We start from the raw sequence: 22,085 nt of genomic DNA on the forward strand, positions 1-22,085 counted from the left end.
GTTACATCTTTAAAACTCTGTCAGAATTACAATTCAGATCTGTTATTTCCTTGGTCTCCAGTTTTGCAATGAAACAGCTACTTGTCTGATATTAATCAGACAGCTCACTTCCTAAGGCCACCTTTAAAGATGTGGCTGTGTGGGAAAGAAATGGATGGCAGGCATCCCTTTCTCTTTCCCTGAGGAGACAGAAGACCCTGAGTGTTTCAGGGCACTTCCAGCAGCATCCAGCAGCATTTTTAAAAGGCCCTTCTTTTGTGAAATATGGCTGGGTATGAGTGTGAGCTGGGAAGAACCTGCCTTCCCCTGAAGAACTGCTCACTTGTGGGGCCTGTTTCTTCTTAGAAATTGTAATCCATCGCCACCTGGTGGTCCATTCATTTACGTGTTAGGAATAGCAAGAATTAAGCATATTCAGATTTGCACAAGATTTGCCCAAATACAAATCACTCTGTCCTCCTTGATTAGAACATTTCATCTTCTAAATGTCAAGGGGGGAAGGGATCATTTGGTGATTATCTGAGGAATTCAGTTATCTTTTTTTAGGGGAAATTGTTGTAATTTCCGGAGTCCTTTCCAATGTGCTGGCAGGAACCCTGCCTCCCTGCCACTCTTTTAACCCTTTCCTGTCTCCATAGAGTGAATGTTGCGTGGTCTATCGGGGTAGAGGTGTCGATTTAGCTATAGTCCTCCAAAGAAAGTCCAGAATGATTTGGGGGAACTATCTTTAAAGTACTCAAACACCCTAAATGAACCTTGCTTCCCACTTAAAAAAAAAAAAAAAAGCAGAATGTGAGGTTAAGTAACACTTCCCCCAGCCCTCGTCTCGGGACACAGACGTTTAAATGTGAGCACTGCCATTTTTTTTTCTTTTTTGGTCATAAATTAGAGACTTAAAATAGACCTTAAAGCGCCAGCTGAAATGAACCAACCCAGTAGCTCTAAATTACCTTTTCTGGAGGCTATAAATGCTAAATGCGTTTAAAAAAAAAACAAAACAAGATTGACGTTTCTCATCTACTCACCTTGACATGGACCATATTTTACGCCAAAAAATTCCCCCCGAGCCCGTTTTAGCACGTCTTCACGCCCTTATGCCCCCATGCTCCTTCTACCTCCTCCCCACCCCCCTGTTTTTTTGTAAGAAAGTCTCTGCCCCAAATCCGGTTGAAATATCTTTAAACGTCCCGGGGAAAGGGCATGTGGGCAAAGGGTCATGTTCCCAATTCCCAGCAATCATTGACCTAAAGGAAGGTTGTCCTCGGCGGAGAGGAACTAGCAACCGGGCTGCCGGATAACAAATCCCAACGCTGGGGAGAAACACCGGAGGGGGTTGCATACGGCACCCCGCAACCCCCACCCAACCCAACCCCCACTGCCCTTGCCTCTGGGCGTTCTGTTCTGTTTTCTTCAAAGCGCCAGACCTTAGATCATATGCAAACCAAACAGCTGAGCGGACACCACTCCCTTCCGGCCCACCCCTCACCACCGGACCTGGAGAGGATATCTTTTTTTCCCTGGAGAGGATATCTCTTTTCCACCCTCAATTTTCCCAAACATCCTGCCCCCTCCTCCCCGCCCCCAGGGTAATAAAAATACAAAGAAGAGCCGAAAACAGAAACAATATAAATAAATTTCAAATGTCCTCAAGAGCCGAAAGACAATCACAACCACCTTCAGTCCAGATTCTTACCAGGGGAGGAGAGAAGAGGGAGAGAAACCCCAAACCTGCAAAACAAACAGCTGTTACAGTCGTAGAAGAAGGCTGGGGATAGCGGGGCAGGTAGGCAAAGAACAGATGATGAAAGCGGACGAAAAGGGGACCTTGTGGGCCTGAACGGCGGGCGCTGCCCTTGGTGCTGAAGGAATCGGCCCCTGCTTCCGAACTCAAGAAACGAACTGGGCGATTCCAAGGATCTTGGTCCCTTACCAGCCCCGCTGAGTCCAAGAGTCTGAGTTGGAATGCGAGGCAATTGGAAATTAAATTAACGCCATGAGATCTTGTCTGTCACACTCCTTGCATATCCAAGAGTGCAGCTATAATATAAGCTCTAAGGATAATGTAAATTCCATGAGAATAATGTCTGGCACATAGTAGGTGACTAATAAATACGCGTTTAATTAATTAATTACTAAATTTAAACATTTTTAAACTAAGGAAGAGCTGGAATCTTCTTTCTTCCCTTCTCCACCATAAGAAAGCGAAGGGAGATTGTCCTCGCGGCTGGGTGGACTCAGTTTTAATTTGCGATACCTAATCTTCAGAAGATTTCCTTTTCCCAACAAGATTATTTTCTTGATTAAACGTTAAGAGTAAACATTTTGGACTCTGGGGTCAGAGGAGGGGTGACTGGAAATTTCTCAGTCTGGTGCTACAAGTGAAGTAAACGAATCTTCCTTTCCAAGGAATCTCGCTCCCTGATTGGTGTGACCAATTCGTGCGATCTCTTTCAGCCAAGGCGCGAGGTAGCGACGTGGGGGGAATTCCGAGCTTCACCTGTTTGTAAACCGCGCATTTCAAGTGTCGCGGAAAAGGGCTGGGTGAGCGGTTCGAAGGGACATTTCCTTAGCACAGTCGACACGCCCACCCCTGCCCAGCGCAAAGCTCTGGCTTCCGGGGCTGCGGTTACCGTGCGCCCGCTGTTCAGGACCCGTTTGCCAATAAAGTGTGTCCGCGCTTTTATTGTGAGGTGGAGAGGGCGACAGTATTTTCCTGGATATCAAGGACAACGCGGTTATTTCAAATCTCACAGCGAGATCCCTCTTACTGATCGAACTGCATCTTCCCCCAGCGTTATCTTCGATCTTCCTTATGGAATTTTTCGATGATTTGTAAGATCTTCGGTGTTTCGACTGTGCCTGCTGCACCACATTAAGAAACAAAAAATCACCGTGAAAACGAGTAAAGGAATCAGTGATTACACAGTGTCACCCAAATGCACACACAAATCCACTTTGTTTTGCCCTAAATAAAAAGAAACTCAGGGAAGAGAAAATATCGACTACCGAAGAGGGTGGTTTAAGCTGGGGAGTAATAGCCCAACCAGCCGCTCCAGGTGTTGGTTCCGGCGCAGGAGGAAAAGACACTGCGAGCCCAAGGCCTCCGAGTCTCTGGGCGCCTGGCGCCCTCTGGTGGGAGTTTTTCCCATGAACGTCTTTTAGCAACGAGGGGCTTTAGCGAAACGCGGCATTTCATTAAATGCGTTTATATATTTGCAAAGGGAGAATCCTTAAAGGACGTGAAATCGAAGGGGGAGTCAGGGGAGTCGGCCAGGACAGGGAGGCCCAGTCCGACCTCAGGTGACTCCCCAAGGCCTGTCCCCGGGGCAACCTCTCTGCTCTCATTCCCCTTGTGTCTGGAGTGGCGCTCGTGCGTGTTATTAACCTTCAGACATAATCAATCAGGAGGACTTTTTGCTCCGTGACGCAAGGTAGCTGTGCTCAGATGAGGTACTTTGGAGAGGCCCCGAGTTGAACCAGGAAACGGGAAGGAGAAGGAAATGGAGATGCCTCGTTTGCTTTTACAACAGTCCTGGCTCAACAGAGCGCCAGCGAGGACAGAACCCACCGTGCGTTTTCGTATATGAAGTGTCCTGGAATCCCAGATCTAGGAGAAAGAGATTGAGGCAAAGTCACTCTCTTGTCTCCTCAAAGATATGGGCGGGGGCGGGGGCTAGGGTAGGAAAGGGAGGGAGGGAGAAAGAAAAGCTCAGAGGCAGAATTCTCCGTAGGAATCATCTTTTCCCACCACTCATCCGACACCCTATTTCAAAAATTGGAGCGTGTTGAGTACATTCTGGATTACTCATAGGGTCTTCTTTTTCTGGCGCAAAACCGTGATCTGGGTTTGTAATCGCCCTATAAAGCACCAGAGGCGGTCAGGCACCCGCAAAGAAGCCCCGCCACTCCGCCGACCAGCGGCCCCCGCAAGCAGCGGCCTCGTGATTCCCCCGCTGAGCCGGTCCCCGCCTCCCCCACCCCGCCCCCGCCTCCCCTGAAGCTGAGCAGCCACCTCTCGGAATCTCTCTTCTCTCCTCCTGACGCTCGCGTGCGGGACGGAGCTAGCAAGAGCGAGGCGGCAGCTGGAGGTGTCGCGGGATAGTTAACGCCGGTGGCAGGGCCGAGCCGAGCGGATCGCCGGGCGCTGCTGAGGAGCGGCGGGAGCGCCCGGCTAGTGGCTGCAGGGCTGAAGTGGGTAAGCGTACCGGCGCTTGGATTGCCCAGCGCCCAGCCTCTGTTGTTCAGCTGTGCCCCCTGCGTCCGCAGCTTTTCGGCCAACCCCCCGCCCTTGGGTCTCTGTAGGTGGCATTCTGTCTTCCTCGCGGGATTCGCGCCCTGGCGAAGCATAGAGGCTGAATGAACTTCGCGCTGAAGTGGGACCGGAGCGGTTTCTCCTATGTTCCTCGGCTGAAAGCGCCCACCTAGCCAAATGGTGCCTGGGCAGTAGTAGCTGAAGGCGCGACTCACAGCGGAAACCTGTTACTTCCCCAGCAGCTGCGGTCTGCGGGTCTTTAGCGTTACTGTGGGCTGCGTGCGTGTGCGTGTACGTGTGCGCGCGCGAGCTAGCTGTGAGGCTGGGGGCGAGTGGAGGCGGCGGCTGTAGGCGCTTCTCTGCGGGGTCTTAGGTATACCCAGATTCACCCTCACTCTCTCTGTCCTGGGTCTTTCGGACGCCATCTAACCCGTTCCAGCGCCAGCGCCAGCGCCGCGCGCGGCTTAGGGACGCCGCGCAGCGATCCTTGGTCGCTGTTTATTGCGCGCTGGTCGCAAGTTCATTTCCCCAGTGACGCTCCCCTTTCTTGCTTCCTATAACCTCTCGGGCTTTGTATAGCGAGAAATCTTGGGTCCTTGGCGGAGCTGGGCAATTGGAGAAACACCCAAACAGAGACCGAGCCTCGTCCTAGGCTTCCAGGTGACTCAAAGAGGGGTGGGATCACAGGAAGACAAGCGAGGTCCCGACTCACTGCTTTCTGGCTGTCTGGGGTACAGGATGACTGTGGCCCTTCCCCGGCCAAGTTTGAGGAAGAACATGAATGAATCGACCTCTTATCCTCCTCACCTTATCTCAGCAAAGTCTCCGGTCCCCGGGGCAATTCGCGTTCTTCTTTCCAGGGAATTAGCCAGACACAACAACTGGAACCAGACACAGAGTCAGACGTGCCCTCCCCGTGCGCCCTCCCCCTGCTTGCTCTCTGGTGCTCCGGCTGCTGAGTGCCCAGTGGCGCCTGTCGCTCTCGGCTGGGAAAACGCACACTGAGCCTCCCTTGCTTTCTAGCCCAGTTCCCCGCATCCCTGGGTCCCATGCTGGGCTTGAAACCTCTTAGAGCAGCATTTCCAGGTCTCCTCTCCGCCAAAGTGGAGAGTCGCCCGGGTCTACGTTGCGGGCGCCCCAGTCCCTGAGCTAGCGCGCACGTCTCCCCCCTCCCCCCGGCGCACCCCAGCCCAGCCAGTTGGTTGCCCTTCCTCCCTCCTCTCTCTTCGGCTCCCCGACTCCAAGGAGAGCGTCCGTGCCCCCAGCGGCTTAGCCGTTTCTAGCTCGCGGGACCCCCGAGGCTCTACCAGCACAGCTCTAGCTTCTCATTGCAGCCTGATCCTGCGCACGGCACGCAGAGGACCCTGGACAGCAGAGGCCCCGGGACTACCGAGGTGATGGCGTCTTCGACCCCTTCTTCGTCCGCCGCCGCCTCGAACGCGGGAGCGGATCCCAATACCACCAATCTGCGCCCCACAAGTAGGTCCCGCCCCAGTTTCCTGTCAAATGTACTGCGGGGAAGATGGGGGCGCTGAGCCACGGGGAGCTTCGCCGGCGGAAAGGAAAGGGGGGCGCAAAAATGATGAAGGGAGCTCGGAAATAAATGCGGCCCTGACCCGGAGCCCGGCCAGAGGTCATTCGGCTTCTGGGGGCGCTGGGCACCTCACGGGCGCTCAAGAGACGAAGCCACTCAGGGTCTGGGTACAGGGATCGCTGAGGGCGCCGCGGCCGGGGAAGGGCGCGCGGTGTGAGCCTTGTTTTTGTTGTGTGTGTGGTTTCGTTGCCTTGTGGAACAACCGGGGTCAGCGCTGGGGGAAATGTGAGGGGCGGGGAGCCCCAGCGGGAATAGAGTTTTCTGTCTCCGGCTTTCGTTGAGTCGAGATCTGACCCCCTCCTCCTTTCCCCCTGCGCTGCGCTGAAAGTCTGTAATCAGCGGAAATTTCGACGTTAATTGCAGCTTGTAGAAAACTCAGGGTCCCTAATTGCTCCAAATTTGCGTCGAGCTATTGAGTGAGGGAGAAGCCAGGGGCGGGAAAGGTGCATAAAATGATTTGAGGCTAATGCTCGACATTTCAGACTATTAATTACATCTCTGAGACAGACCAAAAAAAAAAAAAAAAAAAAAAGGAGCGAGCAGCATACTGAATGTGGAGAGGTAGGTTTGGGGGGAGGCGGTAGGAAGGTTTGCCAGGGCGGGCGGAGACTCTCCTATCTCTTGGGCAGAGGAATCCTGTCAGCAGGTGATACGTCCGGAAGAGGGGGAAAGAAGGGAGAAACCAGATAACAGGGGGAAGGATTTATGCTTCCTCACCGCTAGTTCAGCGCGCTTCTCAACTCGTTTCCAGAATCTGCCTTTAATTCAGATTGATTTTCTACCTCTCGGTAGAGGCGTGTGGAGACAAGGGAATTGTTTTTCCTTCTCCATATTGGAATGAAATCCTCTCCCTCCTCAAATCTATCAGCTCCAGAGTGATGACCCCAGAATTTCTATGTAGGAGGGGCTGAGGGACGACACTGGGTTAGAAGGAGGGCTGATTGTAGCTCTTTTGTGGCACTGTCCATCAGCTTGAGAAAACGTCAATTGTCCCCATCAACGAACCGGAGTGTTACGGGCTAAGCCCCCTCTCCAGCCCCTTGCCGTTGCCACTGGTTCCTGGGCAGAAGGCCTTAAGTCCTCAGGCCTCGTTCCAGTTCCCTTTGCAGCTCCCTTTCCCGGGGCGGACTATAATTACTAACCGCACAACAGAGAGGGACGCGGGAGCGCTGCCCAGCCTTGGTGGCACGCGAGTCCGGCACTGAAGGCCAAACTGGCCGGAGCAGGCCCGGAGGAACGCGAGGCTTCCGTGCCTTTTGTCTCTCTGCTCTAGCCTCCTTTTCCTGTGCTCGCTACGTTCCCGCCCCCTTTTTTATTTATTTATTTATTTATTTATTTATTTATTTATTTATTTATTTATTTATTATTTGCTGCCTGGAGAGGCTTGGAGGCCGTTGTGTTCACTCATCCTTGAGCCCTCCCCCTCCGCCCGACGCTTCTACATCCCCACGACCGCCCGTGGCTGGGCGCTTATACCCGGCTTGGGTTCGGAAACCCAGCAGAGGCTCTGACCCGAGTGCGCGGGAGCCCTAGCACAGAACAGAGCCTCTGAGCTGAGGGACGCGTCCAGGGAGAGCAGGCTGCCCCTGTCCCATGGACCACTGCTGCCCGCCCACCCCCTAACAGACCATCCTGGGCGTCGGCGCCCTTTGGTTGCTCGCATATGCCCGGCTCTCCACGCATTCTCACCCTTCCTTGCAGACATACCCTCTGCGCCCAGGCAGCTCTTCTCCACTCCTGCAAGGTCTCCTGAGGTGGCCTTGTTCAGCCCGCACAACTTTACTTGGCTTTTTGCTCAGCAACCCCTGGTTCGGGGATGAAGTCCGCCACTTGGGCTTCCCCCTGCATTAAAGGGGCTCTCTCGCTCCTTGTCCCCATCTGCCTTTCCCTTTTGTTCACTGTAACCCCTAACTCTGAAAGACAGTGCAAGGTGTTTGAACTCTGAATGACCTTGGAAAACTCGCAAAACCTCTCTGAGCTTCAATGATTTTATTTGTAAATTGGTCTTAGATTAACACTCCTCCTGCCAATTTCAGAGGTTTGTTACAAGGATGAGAGGAAATGGTGTTTAAAGTGAAAGCAGTTTATCAGGTAGAAATAGATCTTTTCCCGCACCCATCTGGGATGTCTTACCGACACCGGGCTGTTTCCGCTCCCCTCTGGGGCTCTGTTGTGCCTGGGGTTTAATGAATGTCACTCTCCTTATCGCAGCCAGCACTCGCGCTGGAGGGTCGGGTCTGGGTGGGGTGGGGTGGGGTGAGGTGGGATGGGGGGTAGGGGTCAGAGTGTCGGAGCGTCGGGGATTGAAGAAGATTTCACTCCGCAGGCCCGGGGCAGCTTTCCTCGCTCTTTGTTGGAAGTTAAACCCCAAGGCAGGTAGACTCTCACGGGTTTACAAATAGCCTGGTAAAGAAGAAAAATTGTCTTCGCCTGCTCCAGAGCAGAGATGTCGGAGGGAAGGGTTAATGAGGGGCAGGTTGGGGGAGGGCGACGGGACTGAAGACGGGAGGTGCACCATTGTCTTCCCGCCTCCCTGGTCCGAGTGAAGGGCAGCCATGCGAGCCCGATCATCTAGTCAAATACTATTTTTCACCCAATTAATTCCTGAACTCTTCCGCGACCCCATTTCATGCCAGTTTATTTTAAGCTGCCACTCGGCTGGAGACCCGCCAAGAAATGATGAGACGTTTCGGTCCCAGATGCCTCTGTGTTCCCTTTCCGGGGCCGCTGTGGTAGCCTGCGGGGCCGAGACCAAGGGAACAGGCCTGGCCGGTGGGTGTTGGGCGGGGCCGGGTCGGGTCCTTTCCGCTTGAGGTCAGCCCCTCCCTATCCCACATCGGCGGCTTCCAGCATCCTGGGGCGCTGGGTACGCTGCATCTCAGAAATGCCGTTGTACCTAAAGGTAGGAAGAGGAAGAGGTTGTGAATGGGGCTCGGAGGGCACGAGCTTGCCCGTTTGACTGCAGATTTGGCTTCCCGCTCCTTTCAGGAAGGGGCTTTTAATATGGAACACTAGCGAAGACACCGCCCCCACCCCCGAGAAAACTTTTACCCTCCACCCTGTTCCCCATAGTCCGAGCCTCACTGACAGCACCTCTCTCGCTCTTTATTAATCCTAGCGTATGACACTTGGTGTGGCGTGGCCCATGGATGCACCAGAAAATTGGGACTCAAGATTTGCGGTAAGTCAAAGGGCCCACGGGTGCCTTTCGGCTTGGAAGAGTGGGACGCTCGTGAGGAGTGCGGCTCTTGGGTTTGGTTTTCTAAAGTGCTACAGCCCCGGTGCCTTCACAGGACTTGACCGTCCCGAGTCCTCCCTTTCCTAGGGAGTTCCAACTGCCTGAGACCTTGTTGAGGCATCGCAGGGAGCCGCGTCTGGGCGGAAGAGCGTGAACACAGCGCCCCCGCACGGCAGCCCGGGTCTTCCGGCCCAGAACCTGGGCCTCCCACCCTTGCGCTCTGCGGGCGAGTCCCGCGACCGCCTCGTTGAAAACGTGAGCTGGTCTGACTTTCCTGCAGAGCCGGCCAAAGGCTCGGTATCTGCCTAAGCCACTGGCTGACATGTTGTCCCCTTCTCCCCTCCACCTCACCCCCACCCCCACCCCCCAAGTCTGGGAAAATTGAAAGTGACCTCTCAGGCTTGAGGGTTTTTGACCCAAGATGTTATCACGGATTAAGATTTCGTTTTCGGGGCTTCGGGGATAGGAAAAATAATTGCCTGCTTCCCTCGGTGGCCTAACTGGGAGACGTGCCAATGGCGAAGTCTGGAGGGTTTTCCTGGTGTGCCCTTAAAGACACGGAGGGAAGATAAAGGGGGCAAGTGGGTGTGGGGCCCTGTGTCAGGCACGAATTGCCAGGGTGGAAGGAAAATAGATCTGGGGAGCTGGAAAGGAGAAAGAACTGCTCTCCGAAGACATGAGGGTCTGAAATGAAAATGCGCAAGGGATGTAATTTTTTAAAAAAAAGGAAAGGGAGATTTATTCGAAGGGACACAGCTGAGTGGCTCCAGCTGAACAATGAGCGCTTGCTTTCCTTGGTACATTTCACAGTCTAAAATTGTCTAGCCTTATCGGGCCAGAAAATACGGATGTCCCTGGGCAGGGGGTGGAGAGGCGGGGGTGGAGGAGATTAACGAGGGGCTTATTAAAGAGCCATTCGTCTGCTGCTGCTCGGGAGATAACAGAGGAGTCCGCCCCGGGCACGCATCGAGGGTCTCACACCGCCCAGCACAGCGCCCGCGAGCCGGTCGGCAAATGGGTGCTCTCTGGGCCTGTTCTTCCCAGCTCCCTGGGGCCCCAAGGGCGGTCGGCGACAGTTTGGATTTCGATCAAAGGAGTTATTTAGCAGCCTCCGGAATCCACTTCCCCACCCGTTTTGCTTCGCCAAGCTCCTGAATTTCAGGCTCTATCCCCTTGACCCTGGGAACCAGCATCTACCCCGAGGAAATGCCCACTTTGGGACCTAGCTATTTTTCCAGGGAAGGCCCTGCCTTGTCTCTGGCCGGCCCCAGGGTTTGGCCCTCGCCCCAGCACTGGAGGCCCGCGGGACGAGGCTGGGGCCGCGTTCCGGAGCTGGGGCAGCTGGCGGCAGTCGCTCTTTGTTCTATAAATAGCCCTCTCCCCCCAGCCGCCATTCGTGGCTTAATGGTCCGTTTCGCGCCAGGTCCCCGCTCAGCTTCTGCAGCCGTCATTGTCGTGCAGCCGGACAAGCAGAACTGAGTGAGCCAAGCCCAGGCGCCCGCGGAATCTGAGGGCCGGGTAGGAGGAGCTGCCCTTCCGCTGGCGTTTCAAGCTGTGAAGGGTTCAGTCCCTGCCTGTCCGGGGTGCTGCCCTTCATCTACCCCCATGCCCACCTCCTGGCTTTTGCGGGTGGGGCTGTAACCCCTGCTTCTGCCTCGGGTCCGCGGGAAAAGGTCTGAGAGCCCCTTCTGGGGACACACCCGACATGCCCTGTAAAGTTAAGGGGGCAGGAAAGAGTTGAGCATCTCTGGGTCCGAGAATAGGGGGCCCGAACGTGGCGTTAATTTCCCATCCCTCGCTACCAATCATAAGAAAGAGCTCTTGAGCACATGGGAGCTTTCATCCTTAAAGAATTTCTTCTCTGCTCCTTTTTTCTCCCACCTCCTCATAAGTACACTGTCATTTCAGAATAGCTGAATCCCATGTGACAGGAAAAGGCAAGATAGGTCTGTTGAGTGGAAATTGTCTTCTGTTAAAATACACTATATTTGGGACCACAAGCTAGGAGGCTTTGCTTTGATTCTGGGAAAGAGAGAAAACGAAACAAAACTCCAGGAGGATTTATTTTCCACACACTGGGCTAACTCTGACTTTACATTTTAACCTAGTGGAGGTAAAATACAGTCCTTGGTTTTGACTCTGGATCTTCAGCCTTCTCCCTCCACACACACCACTCCCCTCATCACAAACCTTTATTGGCTGGGAGCGTGCCCTCTTGACCCACCACTGTCATTGGTTTGATATTTCTCCTTTACATAGCAGAGGGACAGATGGTCCTCTTTCCACTCCCAAACTCACTGCCTAGGGTAACCCCTGTAAGCATCCTCATGCCCTGCCATGATACACTACCCCCTCCTGCCCCCACTCTCCTTCTTAGCCTCCTTTCCCCAAGCCAAGCAGTGAGGCTGCAAGGAAGGCCCTGATTCCCATCAGTGGTACTCTTGGTTCTGGGGGGAAAAATTCCCCTGGGAGAGTGATCAGCTAAAAGAAATCCAGGGTCTTGCCAAGAGCTGGAGAGTGTGGCTACAGGCATGGTGGCATGACCTAAATAGAAAGAGACATAGGGAGCCCTAAGTTCTAGCCCTGGGCTCTATCGACTAACTTCCCATGTGCCTCCATCACTTATCTATGCAGAGGTCCTAAATTAGCTGCCAGATAGTCCCTGAGCTGTTTTATTTAGTCCATACAGGGTATGTTTTGTTTTGTCTTAATTTGTATTAGTTGCTAACTTTGGAAGATAGAGAGATTTCAAATATGTATTTCTGGCTTCCCTTGCAGAAAAAAGAAAGCAATGGCGGGGGGGGGGGGGGGGGAGTGATCCAGCAGGGTGTTATTAGCGCATAAAAATCAGAAAAAGAGCCCCTTTCTCCAGACAGACGAAGTTCTGTGCCAGCCACACAGCTTGATGGGCAGAGCATGGGCTGGGCTTCAGCCTCCACTTGTCCCCTTGGCCTTGTGCCTAATGCCCCATGCAACTTGCAGCTCTCTGTGGAAACAGCTGGCTGGAATGGAGGACTGGCTGCTTCCTCTAGGAATGTTCATGCTCTCTAGTTCCTCTACCCCCTTGCTACCCCCCACTCACTGAGCCCTCCAGACGTTTGAGTCTGAAGGCAGGGGAATGAACCAGCAGCAGCCACACCTTCTCAGCCCAGAGGCACAATCACCTCAGGGTTCACCTCCTGTGGTCTCCTGGTAGCCAGCCTGAGTGTTAAAAACCAACCAAACACAACTACAGCTTCTGCTTTCCTCCACTTTCCTCTTTGCCTCTAAGAATTTTGAGCTTGGTTATCCATTGCCTACAAGCTTAAACTAAGTAGAATTATCCATTCTACCTAGGTCATCCACCGCTTCTAATCCTTGGAGAATTATCCTTATCCTTCCTGAGCCTCTCAGAATAAGGGCCTGGGTCACTTCCTCTTTAGAGGCTTCCGATATTTTTTAAAACAAATACCTTCCAAAATGGAGTGAAAGCAATGACAATATACATTAAATGTTTACATTAGCAAATTGATGGTCTTTAACACAAATTATAATGCAATGGAATTATGATATTCATAATTACAATATTTGTGGAAAATGTTGATTCATAGTGCAGTACAGGAGGTATAGTCCAGGATTGATTTGCAGTTGTATGATAATTGTCCTTTCAACCCTATGATGGCATCTCTGAGAGTGCCTGTCTCAGCACCTCTTTTAAAGTTAATATGCAAAACCTGAGAGGTCTTGGTCCCTGCAGTTGTCCATAGGAAAGGAGTTTCTGAAGCTCAAGGTGCAGAGATGTAAGGCTTTTTCCAAGGAGTGACCTAGAAGCCCTAGGTCAGAGACCTAGAGAGAGGGGTTTCAGCTGGGAGGACCTCACCTCCATTAGGCCACATGGGTTTGGTCTTTCTGGCCCAGCATACTCCACAGCTCACTGTTCTGGGACTGGGAAACCAGTCTCAGAATTCAGGAGTAGGTGTACTGCAGCCATCTGGATGCTACTCCATCCACTGGCAAATGAGTGCCAGCTCATTTTCTGGACTCTGGAGATTTGCAGGAGGAATCAAAAAGTGGGCGAAGAAATGAAGAAAAGAATATGACACCCCCCCCCATCTTTATATCTAGGTGTGGAGCCCTATTATAATTGTTTTTGTCCCTTCTGGTGTATTTAAGGTCTTTAGAATGTTTTAAAAGATGCTGGAAACAATGAAGGGCCTGGTGTCTCTGCCTTCGTATTCTTCTCTCCAAAAATACACTGGTTCCTGTAAGTGGAAGGATTCTAATCACCAAAACCATCCCTGCCTTCCTCCACCCATCACTATTGAATTACAGTCCTGGGGAAGCAAAGCTGAATCCTACAGATTAATTTGTCTTTCCTTTGTACCTCTTAGGACTTTCTTCCAAGCCTGCTTTGTGACATGTGTGGTTCCCAGAGGATCTTGGTATCTACAGAGGCAGCATTGGGGTCACAAAGCTTCACAAGAAGCTCTTAGAACTTTCTTCCTCTTTTAATTTATGTGTTGCATTTACGTGTGTTGCATTTCAGGCTAAGACTGAGTTTGAATTGGAAAAAGATTTTGAGGGAAGGGGCGAGTTTGCAGACCCAGAGTCTCAGAGGGAATGGGGGAAAAGGGCAGGGAGAGTGTATTCCAAGTTGGCAGGTCCTTCAACCCTTCTGCTCACCTCAGGTGGGAGATATTTGCACAATGTCTGAGCTGCAGAGGTGAGATGCTTTGAATCCCACCCTGGGCTTAGAGTTAATCTCACTGGAGTTCTTCAATCACTTTCTATTAGCATTACGTTGATCACCATCAGCGTCTCATCTGTCTGTCTTGCATGCTAGACTGTAAACTCCTAGAGGCTAGAGCATCTCTCTTATCTTTATGTGATAAAAACACTTAGCAGAGTATTTTTCCACAATAGATATTCAGTAAGTATTTATAGAATTAAATGTCACCATACATAAGATTTTAAGCTTTCTTGCCTCTTTTCCCAATAGAGAGGGTGGCACAGGAAAAGTTGAATTTCAAGGTCAGACCAGGAAGATTGCATATGTGAGCATTACCTGGTGCCAGAGGAATGCATCTTCCCTATTCCCTGCTGCTGGGCTTTGCCCTCATCGCTGGACCTGCCCCCCCCCCTTTCTGGTTGCACAGCCCATAAACCCCCATACTGGCATCACCTCCTCTCTGATTGCATCCCTTCCCTTGAAACCTCATCCTGGGGCTAGTTACTGGAGTGGAAGCTGTCCAATTGACTTAATTCTGAGCTCACTGTCACGTTCGGAGAGGAAAATGTGCTTTGCTTACTGTTTTCTTCTCTTGCATGACTGGGTCTGTACCAATGATGACACTTGGTGCTGCCTCCTGACGGCGCCTGAAGGCAAGCAGTGCCAGAGCCACTACATATAAAGGCAGACACTCAGCTTCTCTGAAGAAGCAAGAACCCTGTTTGGAGAGTAGGCTGGGCCCAGTAACTGACCCCCCAAGACTAGGTAGCTTGGTGCACTCCTTCTAATCCAGCCTTTTGTACCATAGGCTTTTTGCAAAGGACCAACAGCCTGGAGGAGAAAAGCCGGCTAGTAAGTGCTTTCAAGGAGAGGCAGTCCTCCAAGAACCTGCTTTCTTGTGAAAACAGTGACCGGGATGGCCGCTTCCGTCGCACAGAGACTGACTTCTCTAACCTGTTTGCTCGAGGTAGTCCCACCCCAGCCATCTACTAGCCAGTAGGCTCCTTATTTTAATTTCTTGAGTTTTCCTGAAATTTTACCTCCTTTACCAGAAAATGTCATTATTTTCTCTGAACCCTCACCATGAAACTTCTTTCCAAGGGTAGAAATTTAATATACTCCTTCCTTCCCAACTGCTCAGACCTCCATAATTTTGGAAGCTGAAGGATGGCAGTCAATAAAACAGTCATCCCCTCTAAAGACAAGTAAGTATAGGGATGAACATAGAGTCATAGAATCTCAGGATCCAATGGAATCTTACATGTAAGAAAATCCAGTGCTTCCTTTAATGGCATCTATCTTCTGGAGAAAAAGAAAAGAAAAAGAAATCATCCTGTGAGGCAGTGTATATCTGGACCTCAGCCAGGGACTGTCCTGAAATTCATTTGCCTTTCGGGTTGTGTCACTAATTACTCCTGCCCTCACAACCCTGGCTCAGGAGGTGCTTTACCCCTCTCTCCACAATACCTCAAAGGCAAACCAATTCCTTGACTTCCCACAGGACAGACCAGAACATTAAACAAGACCTCATTAAAATCTGAGTCATCATGTATAGCCAGATACCCTGGCTCTTGAGCTATGGGTGGCCACCTCAACGGAGGCCCCCTATTGCTGTCCTCCCTGGCTGACACCCGCCCCCTACTCTGCCTAGCAGAGGCTGTAATCCCCACCACACCAGGTCATCCTCAGTCACCTCCAGACATCTCAAAGTCTAAGCCCAAAATGACGAGGTCAAGAGAGAGGTGGAATCCCCTCTCCCATCTTCCAAGCCCATCTTCCAATTCTAGTTTCTGTCCGAAGAGCACCCACTTCAGGGGAGACCTCATCCTCTACCCACAGAGGTCTTACCCTCTGCTATCAGCATCATCAGAACACCAAATCAGAAGCCCAGTATCTGAAGCAGAGGTACAGGGACACCTGGTAGCAGGGCAGCAAGACAGAAGTCCCTTCCATCACATTCCTGACAGGTGCCCATTCAGCCTTCAGATGGACATCCACAGTGGCTCCTCAAAGCACTTCATTGCATTTATGAGCAGCCTAACTATTAAAAAGTCTGTGAAACCCCAGAAAGAGTATGCAGAATATTTGTGTATGTGCCTATGTGTAGTTTTCTGGTGATATGGTACATCAGATTCTCAGTGAATTTATATGAAATGAAATTGGGCCTATACAGGTATCATGGCCAATATTAGGGATTTCTGGTACATGGAGATGCAGATATGACTCAGGTGGTAACCATTTGTTGGCTTTCTCCCCTCAGATCTGCTTCCGGCTAAGAATGGGGAGGAGCAAACTGTGCAGTTCCTGCTGGAGGTGGTAGACATACTCCTCAACTATGTCCGCAAGACATTCGACCGCTCCACCAAGGTGCTGGACTTTCATCACCCCCACCAGTTGCTGGAAGGCATGGAGGGTTTCAACTTGGAGCTCTCTGACCACCCTGAGTCCCTGGAGCAGATCCTGGTGGATTGCAGAGACACCCTGAAGTACGGGGTCCGCACAGGTAATGGTGAGAGCCCGGTGTACAAGCAGCGGCAACTTTGCCTCCACCCCACCCTTGCAAATTGTAAGGATATCAAAGTTACATGGAGAGAGAAACACAAAGCCTGGTGAGAGAGGGCAGCAGGGTGCTCAGTGACCACAAGTATGACCTCGGGCAGAACCAGTTGGAGGAATGTCTCTGACTCTGGTAAAAGTTCATCATTGTTTATTGTTGTAAAGTAAATACAGATTAAGAAAATACAGGTGCATGGTGCTGGGTCAAGTTCTGTATGGAGTTTTGTCCATTTATGTTTTAGGCTGTTTACAAGTTAGAGAGACAGTTTACAGCCTAAGGAGAACAGAATGACTCTTCCCCAACTTCTTTTGTCTTCTCCATTTCCATGCTTATTTCATTCTGATAAATCCTATCCTAGCCTCTCCCTAACACTAAGGAGAGAAGTGAATTCATCTCCCTCCCCTTTTATTGGGTAGATCAAAAAGTCACACCCACTCCTTCTCATTCTATCCCAACCTCTGGAATTTAGACACCCTGGATCACCACATCCTGTTTCCAACTGAGGAGCCCTTGTGGATACCCTCTTGCCTCCTCTTCATGTTACAGGAGCCCTCTTTGATCAATGATCCTTGCCATAGCATCTGCTTTCCAGTTGTCACATGTGCAAAGACTTTTTGGACTCTGTCTGGGCTGTTTCTTAGCCTAGGAGTGAAACAGTGTTTTCTGGTCCCTATAATTCTCTCCCCACTAGAGTTCAGCTTTCCTGAGTTCTTGGGCAGGTCTATGGGAATTGACAGTCCATAGCATAGTTGCCAGCACAGCAGGGGACCCAGAGACCATGATGGAATGGTCCTTTTGCCTTTCCTTCTCTTTCCCTCTCCTTTATTTTCGCTCTCATTTTCTTAGTCGTTTGAAGATAGATTTAAGGCCAAGATGAGGGAGAGTGGTGATAGACCTGAATAAGGCTATTGGACATAAAAACAATTAAATAATGAGGCTGGCCAAAGAGACATTTTTAAAGAAGGAATCTCAAATAGTTTTTGAGGTCTGGCGGTACCAGTGGAATAAATGTAGCTTTATCAGATGCCTGCCTCCATGGCCAAGACTCAGTTATATGTACAAACTCTGGGTTACTTGGTTTTTAAAGAAAAACACTCTCATTAATTTAATTATATCTCAACTTGGTCGGATGGCTTTCTTAGTCCTGATAAAGTAGTGTTATTTGGCTGGATAAAAAGAATCAGAATCCCCCATGTATGTTTTAGCTTAAATTGCTTTGGCCCAGAATATTGTTGTCTCTCAAATAGAAAAATGACTTTGTCATAAATGTATCTCATATTGTCTACAAAACAGAAGGATCATATATGGTCAGAGAAAGAATGGACTCTCATTAGTTCAGTATACGAATCCTCTTAGGTATTTAGCCTGCAGCCAACCATCCCTGTTCTTCAGAGCAGCTTCTGAGAACAGATATTTGCATTTATAGAGTTCATTATTTTCTAAGCAGTGTGAAACCTTTCTGCTGCATCTTAGAGTGTTGACCCTGGCAGAGAGTACTGCCACATTAAAACAGCTCTTGATGGCTGGTCTGTAATTTAGATGTATAACACGGGAGCAATAGGATAAACCCTGCAGGTAGCTAAACGGCAGCAGAAGATTTTTTTTTGAGGCGGCATTTATGCTCCCCAAAAATAGTGTATTGGGTTGTTGGGGTTTTTTGTTTGTTTTTGTTTTTGTTTTTGTTTTGCATGGGCAGGCACCGGGAATTGAACCGGGGTCTCCAGCATGACAGGCGAGAACTCTACCTGCTGAGCCATCGTGACCCGCCCTCTATTGGGTTTTAATGGTGAAAAAAATACTGATCTGGGTATATTCCGAAGGAATATTGCTGGCCTCTGGAATTTCCCCTCCAAATTACCGGAACACTCCTTTGAAAAAATAAACCAGCGTATCTAAATTCTCCATGACCCAAAAGAGCTACTAGTCAACTCTGAGTCATAGAAGCTAGTTAGGCCATCTATAGATGTATGTCCTTAGTTTTTTAAAAAACTTTTTAATTATGGAAAATTTCAAACTTGTACAAAAGTAGATTAGTATAGTGAACACTATATACTTAATACCCAGCTTCAGCTATTATCAACACCTGCCAATTTTGTCTCCTCTATACTGCAACCACTTCCCTCACGTCTATATTATTAGGAAGCAAATTCTAGACATTATTTTTTTTATCCATAACGGTCTTCGTCCATAAGAACTTTTTTTAATAACTACAATAACATAATTATGCCTAAAAAATAAAATTAGCAATTTCTTTATATCATCAAATAATCAGTGTTCAAATTTCCAATTGTCTCATGGATGTCAAATGTGTTTTGTTTTTTTATAATTCATTTGAATCAAGATCCAAATAAGTCCCTCACATTGAAATTGGTTGGTATGTCTCTTTATAGATTTCCACTTCCATATCAGTTTTTTCCCCCTTATAATTTATTTGTTGATCAATTTATTTGTTTTAAAATATCTCTTTCTGTCTCCTCCTACGTGACTTTAGGCCATGCTGCTGTTCACTCCTCTGCCTGCTATCAGTTATTTTCACTGAAAATAGAGCTTTGAAATTGAAATTTAAACTAGGTCATTTTGTTACTTAGTAGAAATTCTGGCATAAGATTTGGGGACATAAGGTTATAGCCATTAGCTAAAAGTAAGGTTTCTGTGGAGTTTGTGTCCTTCATATTTTAGTAGACAAAGAGATAATGGTTTCACCTTGATTTAGGGCATTTGCTTCTGTCTTAATCCATGTCTATCTCTACCATGCTGTCTGCTCTTGACACATTATCAAGTACCGTAATTACCTTTATTTATGATTCAGTTCCGTCTTAAAATTAAATATTTGTTAAATATTATCAAATGGGCATATCATATTTTTATTTTAATGGATTTCAACAAAATCAGTTATGTTTTAAGAGATTTTATAGGTTCTACCAGCACTGAAAAAGTTAAAGTGGACTAGTTTGAGATAGTATTTGGACCTACCCCTACACTCTGTTTACTATTTATGCTTCCTTTATTTTTTTCTAAAAATCATTAATTTTTAGGACTCTAGAGATGCAGGAGTTGGAATATTCTGATATAAGAAGTCATAATCCAGATGTTCTGAATGAGTCCCCATCACATCTGGGGAAGAATGAACCATCTCAGAGAAGGGAGTTAGACCTGGAACATTCCAACACTAGCTCTCTCACGGTTATTTCAGCAGCAAAGGCAATTTCCACTGGAAAGACAGCAGTCAGCATATCTTTCTCATACCAGTTCCCTGTCACACATCCCTAGATAATCTATTGCATTCGCTCCTTTGTGATGCGAGCCAAGCCTGCTGATATGGAGTTGAGTTTTCCAGTAAAAGCCAAGTTGGCCAACAGTTGGCAACAATCCTGAATTTGCTGAGAATAAAGCCTGTTAAAGCACACTTTGGGTTGCAAAGGGCTTTATAGTTATGTAGTAATAAGAATTATTTCAGCAACAGCTTCATGAGTGAATGATGCTCTGTCTGCTCCTATTTCACAGAGGAGATGTCGAGTCATCTCAGCAATCAATTTAGTTTAGTAGTCACCTGTCTACACATGGACAAAGCACATCCATGGTTGATGTCGTATTTGACTGGACCAACACAGGGACCCAGAGAGTGATGGCATGCCTACAGCATCAGCTTCAGAGGCTTTCCCCAGCCCATTAATCCTCATGGAGGCCTCTTTTCAATCAACAAAATCTTGATTTGGGGAATGTCCTTGGGTTGTTAAAGTAAAAATGGAAACCATTATGGAGAAAATCATACACCCCATCTTATTTTGTAATTCAACAAAAAAAGTGACAGAAAAGTTCATTTGGAAATCACCAGATAAGATATTGGAAAGCCTAGTTAGTTTTATGATACTGGATGTCAAAAGTGTTTGAAAATTTAAAGCGTGATACTTTAGAAACATAGGTTTTGGAGACATCATTAATGCCAAAGGTTGATGTAGGGTGGGTCAACCTGCCCTTTGTCTCCAATATCCTTGCACCCCACCCCAACCCTACTCCCCAGCATCAGACAAATAGGGATAGGCCCCATAAATGTGGCCCAGTTCGGCAGGCCTTTTGCTTTGAAGATAGCTTGAAAAGTCAGGGTTTGCCTTGATGCTTGCCTGTTACTCACTTCCCTAGGTCATCCTCGATTTTTCAACCAGCTCTCTACTGGATTAGATATCATTGGCTTAGCTGGCGAATGGCTGACATCAACCGCCAATACTAATATGTAAGTCCCACATATTCTCTTTGTGTAAGCAATCATGATGTAAGGCTGCAGCTTGTTGCTTTAAAAGTATACTTCCAATGATTATGTATTAATTTTATTAAAGTTACCCTGATCATTTTTCTCTTAAAATCTTTTAGGTTTATCATAGTTGTGGTTAAATAGAAGAAATGCAGCAAACCCTTTTTTAATTGAATTATGCAACTTAATAAGTGCATGGTAATGAGAAATGGTAACCCTAGCTTCAAAATTTAGTAAAAAAATTTTCTTAATGGTATATCTAAAGGGGTCATGTTTGGAGGTATGATCTTGGTTCATTGTCCCATCCAAGCACGTTAGTCTTTGTCATTTTGGTCGTATTACCTCTAAAATTAAAGCTGCCATAAACCACAAAACAATTTAACCAAATCAAGCCACTGCTGAATTAAAAAATTCAAATATAAAATTCAGGTTTTTTTTATTTTGACATTTTCCCCCATACTTGCTTGTGTAGGCAAAGTATTTGTTTCTAAATTCTTGTAAATGTATATGCAAATGATGCTGTAATCCTGGGGGGAGGGTACAAGTACTATCTGGGGGTCTTATTCTGATCACTGGAAAGTTTCCTCTCTGGAGGCTAGAACAACTTACAAGTTGATGGAGGGTCATCATAGTCTACCTAGCACTGTCTTTTCATTCATCACTATGACAATGTCACACCATAATCTGTACACCCAGGTACATTTCTATTAAAATAAGCCACAGAAGTCACTGACAATAACTTAAAAACTGCATAGGAATTATATGGGTCTTGAGAGTTGTGGAAATATTTCAAAAATAACCACCCACATTTTAAGTTCATGGTAAAGTAGATTCAGAAAAATGAATTTAGGTGAAAGGGTTGTATTATTTAAAATGAGAAATTCAGTTTCATGTCAAGACAGAATGAAGTTACTAAAGTTCAAGATATTCTATATTTCTTAAACTACTACCAGCCACGAAACCTGAAGGGCATTTTAAAATTACATATTGATTTGTGTGTGTTCCAAAACTGCTTAATGCTGTGACTCAAACCACATTCAGAAAGGTTTCAATTAATTAAGGATTCCTGCTTGGTTTGCTAATTTAAAACAACAGTGACAAATTTTAAAAAGCTAATGTGACAAATGAAGCCTTTAGTGCTAAAAGGCATAAAAGATTAAGTTGATTGAAGACTGAAAATGGCTTTCAGTCCCCCCTGCTTGCCTGTCTTGGCTAACTTCACAGAGTTTTCATGTTGGATCACCGAGATGCCAGAGGGCTAAAAAGAATTCAGTTCAAACACACGATTGTATGTATGGTCTCCTTGAACAAAAACTTCCCTTTGCAATCTTTACTGTATTAAGATTTGTGAGATTAAAATATATCAGCAAGTGCAAATATCATAATATGCCAATTATAAATTGAAAAAAGTGTTTAATTATAGCATCTAACATTAAGAAACAGTTTTAATTAGAAAGTTTTTAATTAAAAAACCAAACTATTTGGAA

At 48.1% G+C, this 22,085-nt stretch overlaps 1 protein-coding gene across 1 annotated transcript in view; it reads left to right on the forward strand.

Annotated features, from left to right (window-relative positions):
• The first annotated feature begins 5,617 nt into the window (after positions 1-5,617).
• Positions 5,618-22,085, forward strand: part of GAD1 (glutamate decarboxylase 1) — a 35,168-nt gene continuing 18,700 nt past the window's right edge. The window contains exons 1-5 of the mRNA XM_077151952.1: positions 5,618-5,731; positions 8,965-9,027; positions 14,601-14,759; positions 16,053-16,295; positions 20,490-20,580. Of these exons, the coding sequence (XP_077008067.1) occupies positions 5,650-5,731; positions 8,965-9,027; positions 14,601-14,759; positions 16,053-16,295; positions 20,490-20,580 (638 nt within the window). The 5' untranslated portion in view covers positions 5,618-5,649. The remainder of the gene's footprint in view (positions 5,732-8,964; positions 9,028-14,600; positions 14,760-16,052; positions 16,296-20,489; positions 20,581-22,085) is intronic.

This window comes from Tamandua tetradactyla, chromosome 3 (assembly GCF_023851605.1).
Source record: "Tamandua tetradactyla isolate mTamTet1 chromosome 3, mTamTet1.pri, whole genome shotgun sequence".
Classification (NCBI taxonomy): domain Eukaryota; kingdom Metazoa; phylum Chordata; class Mammalia; order Pilosa; family Myrmecophagidae; genus Tamandua; species Tamandua tetradactyla.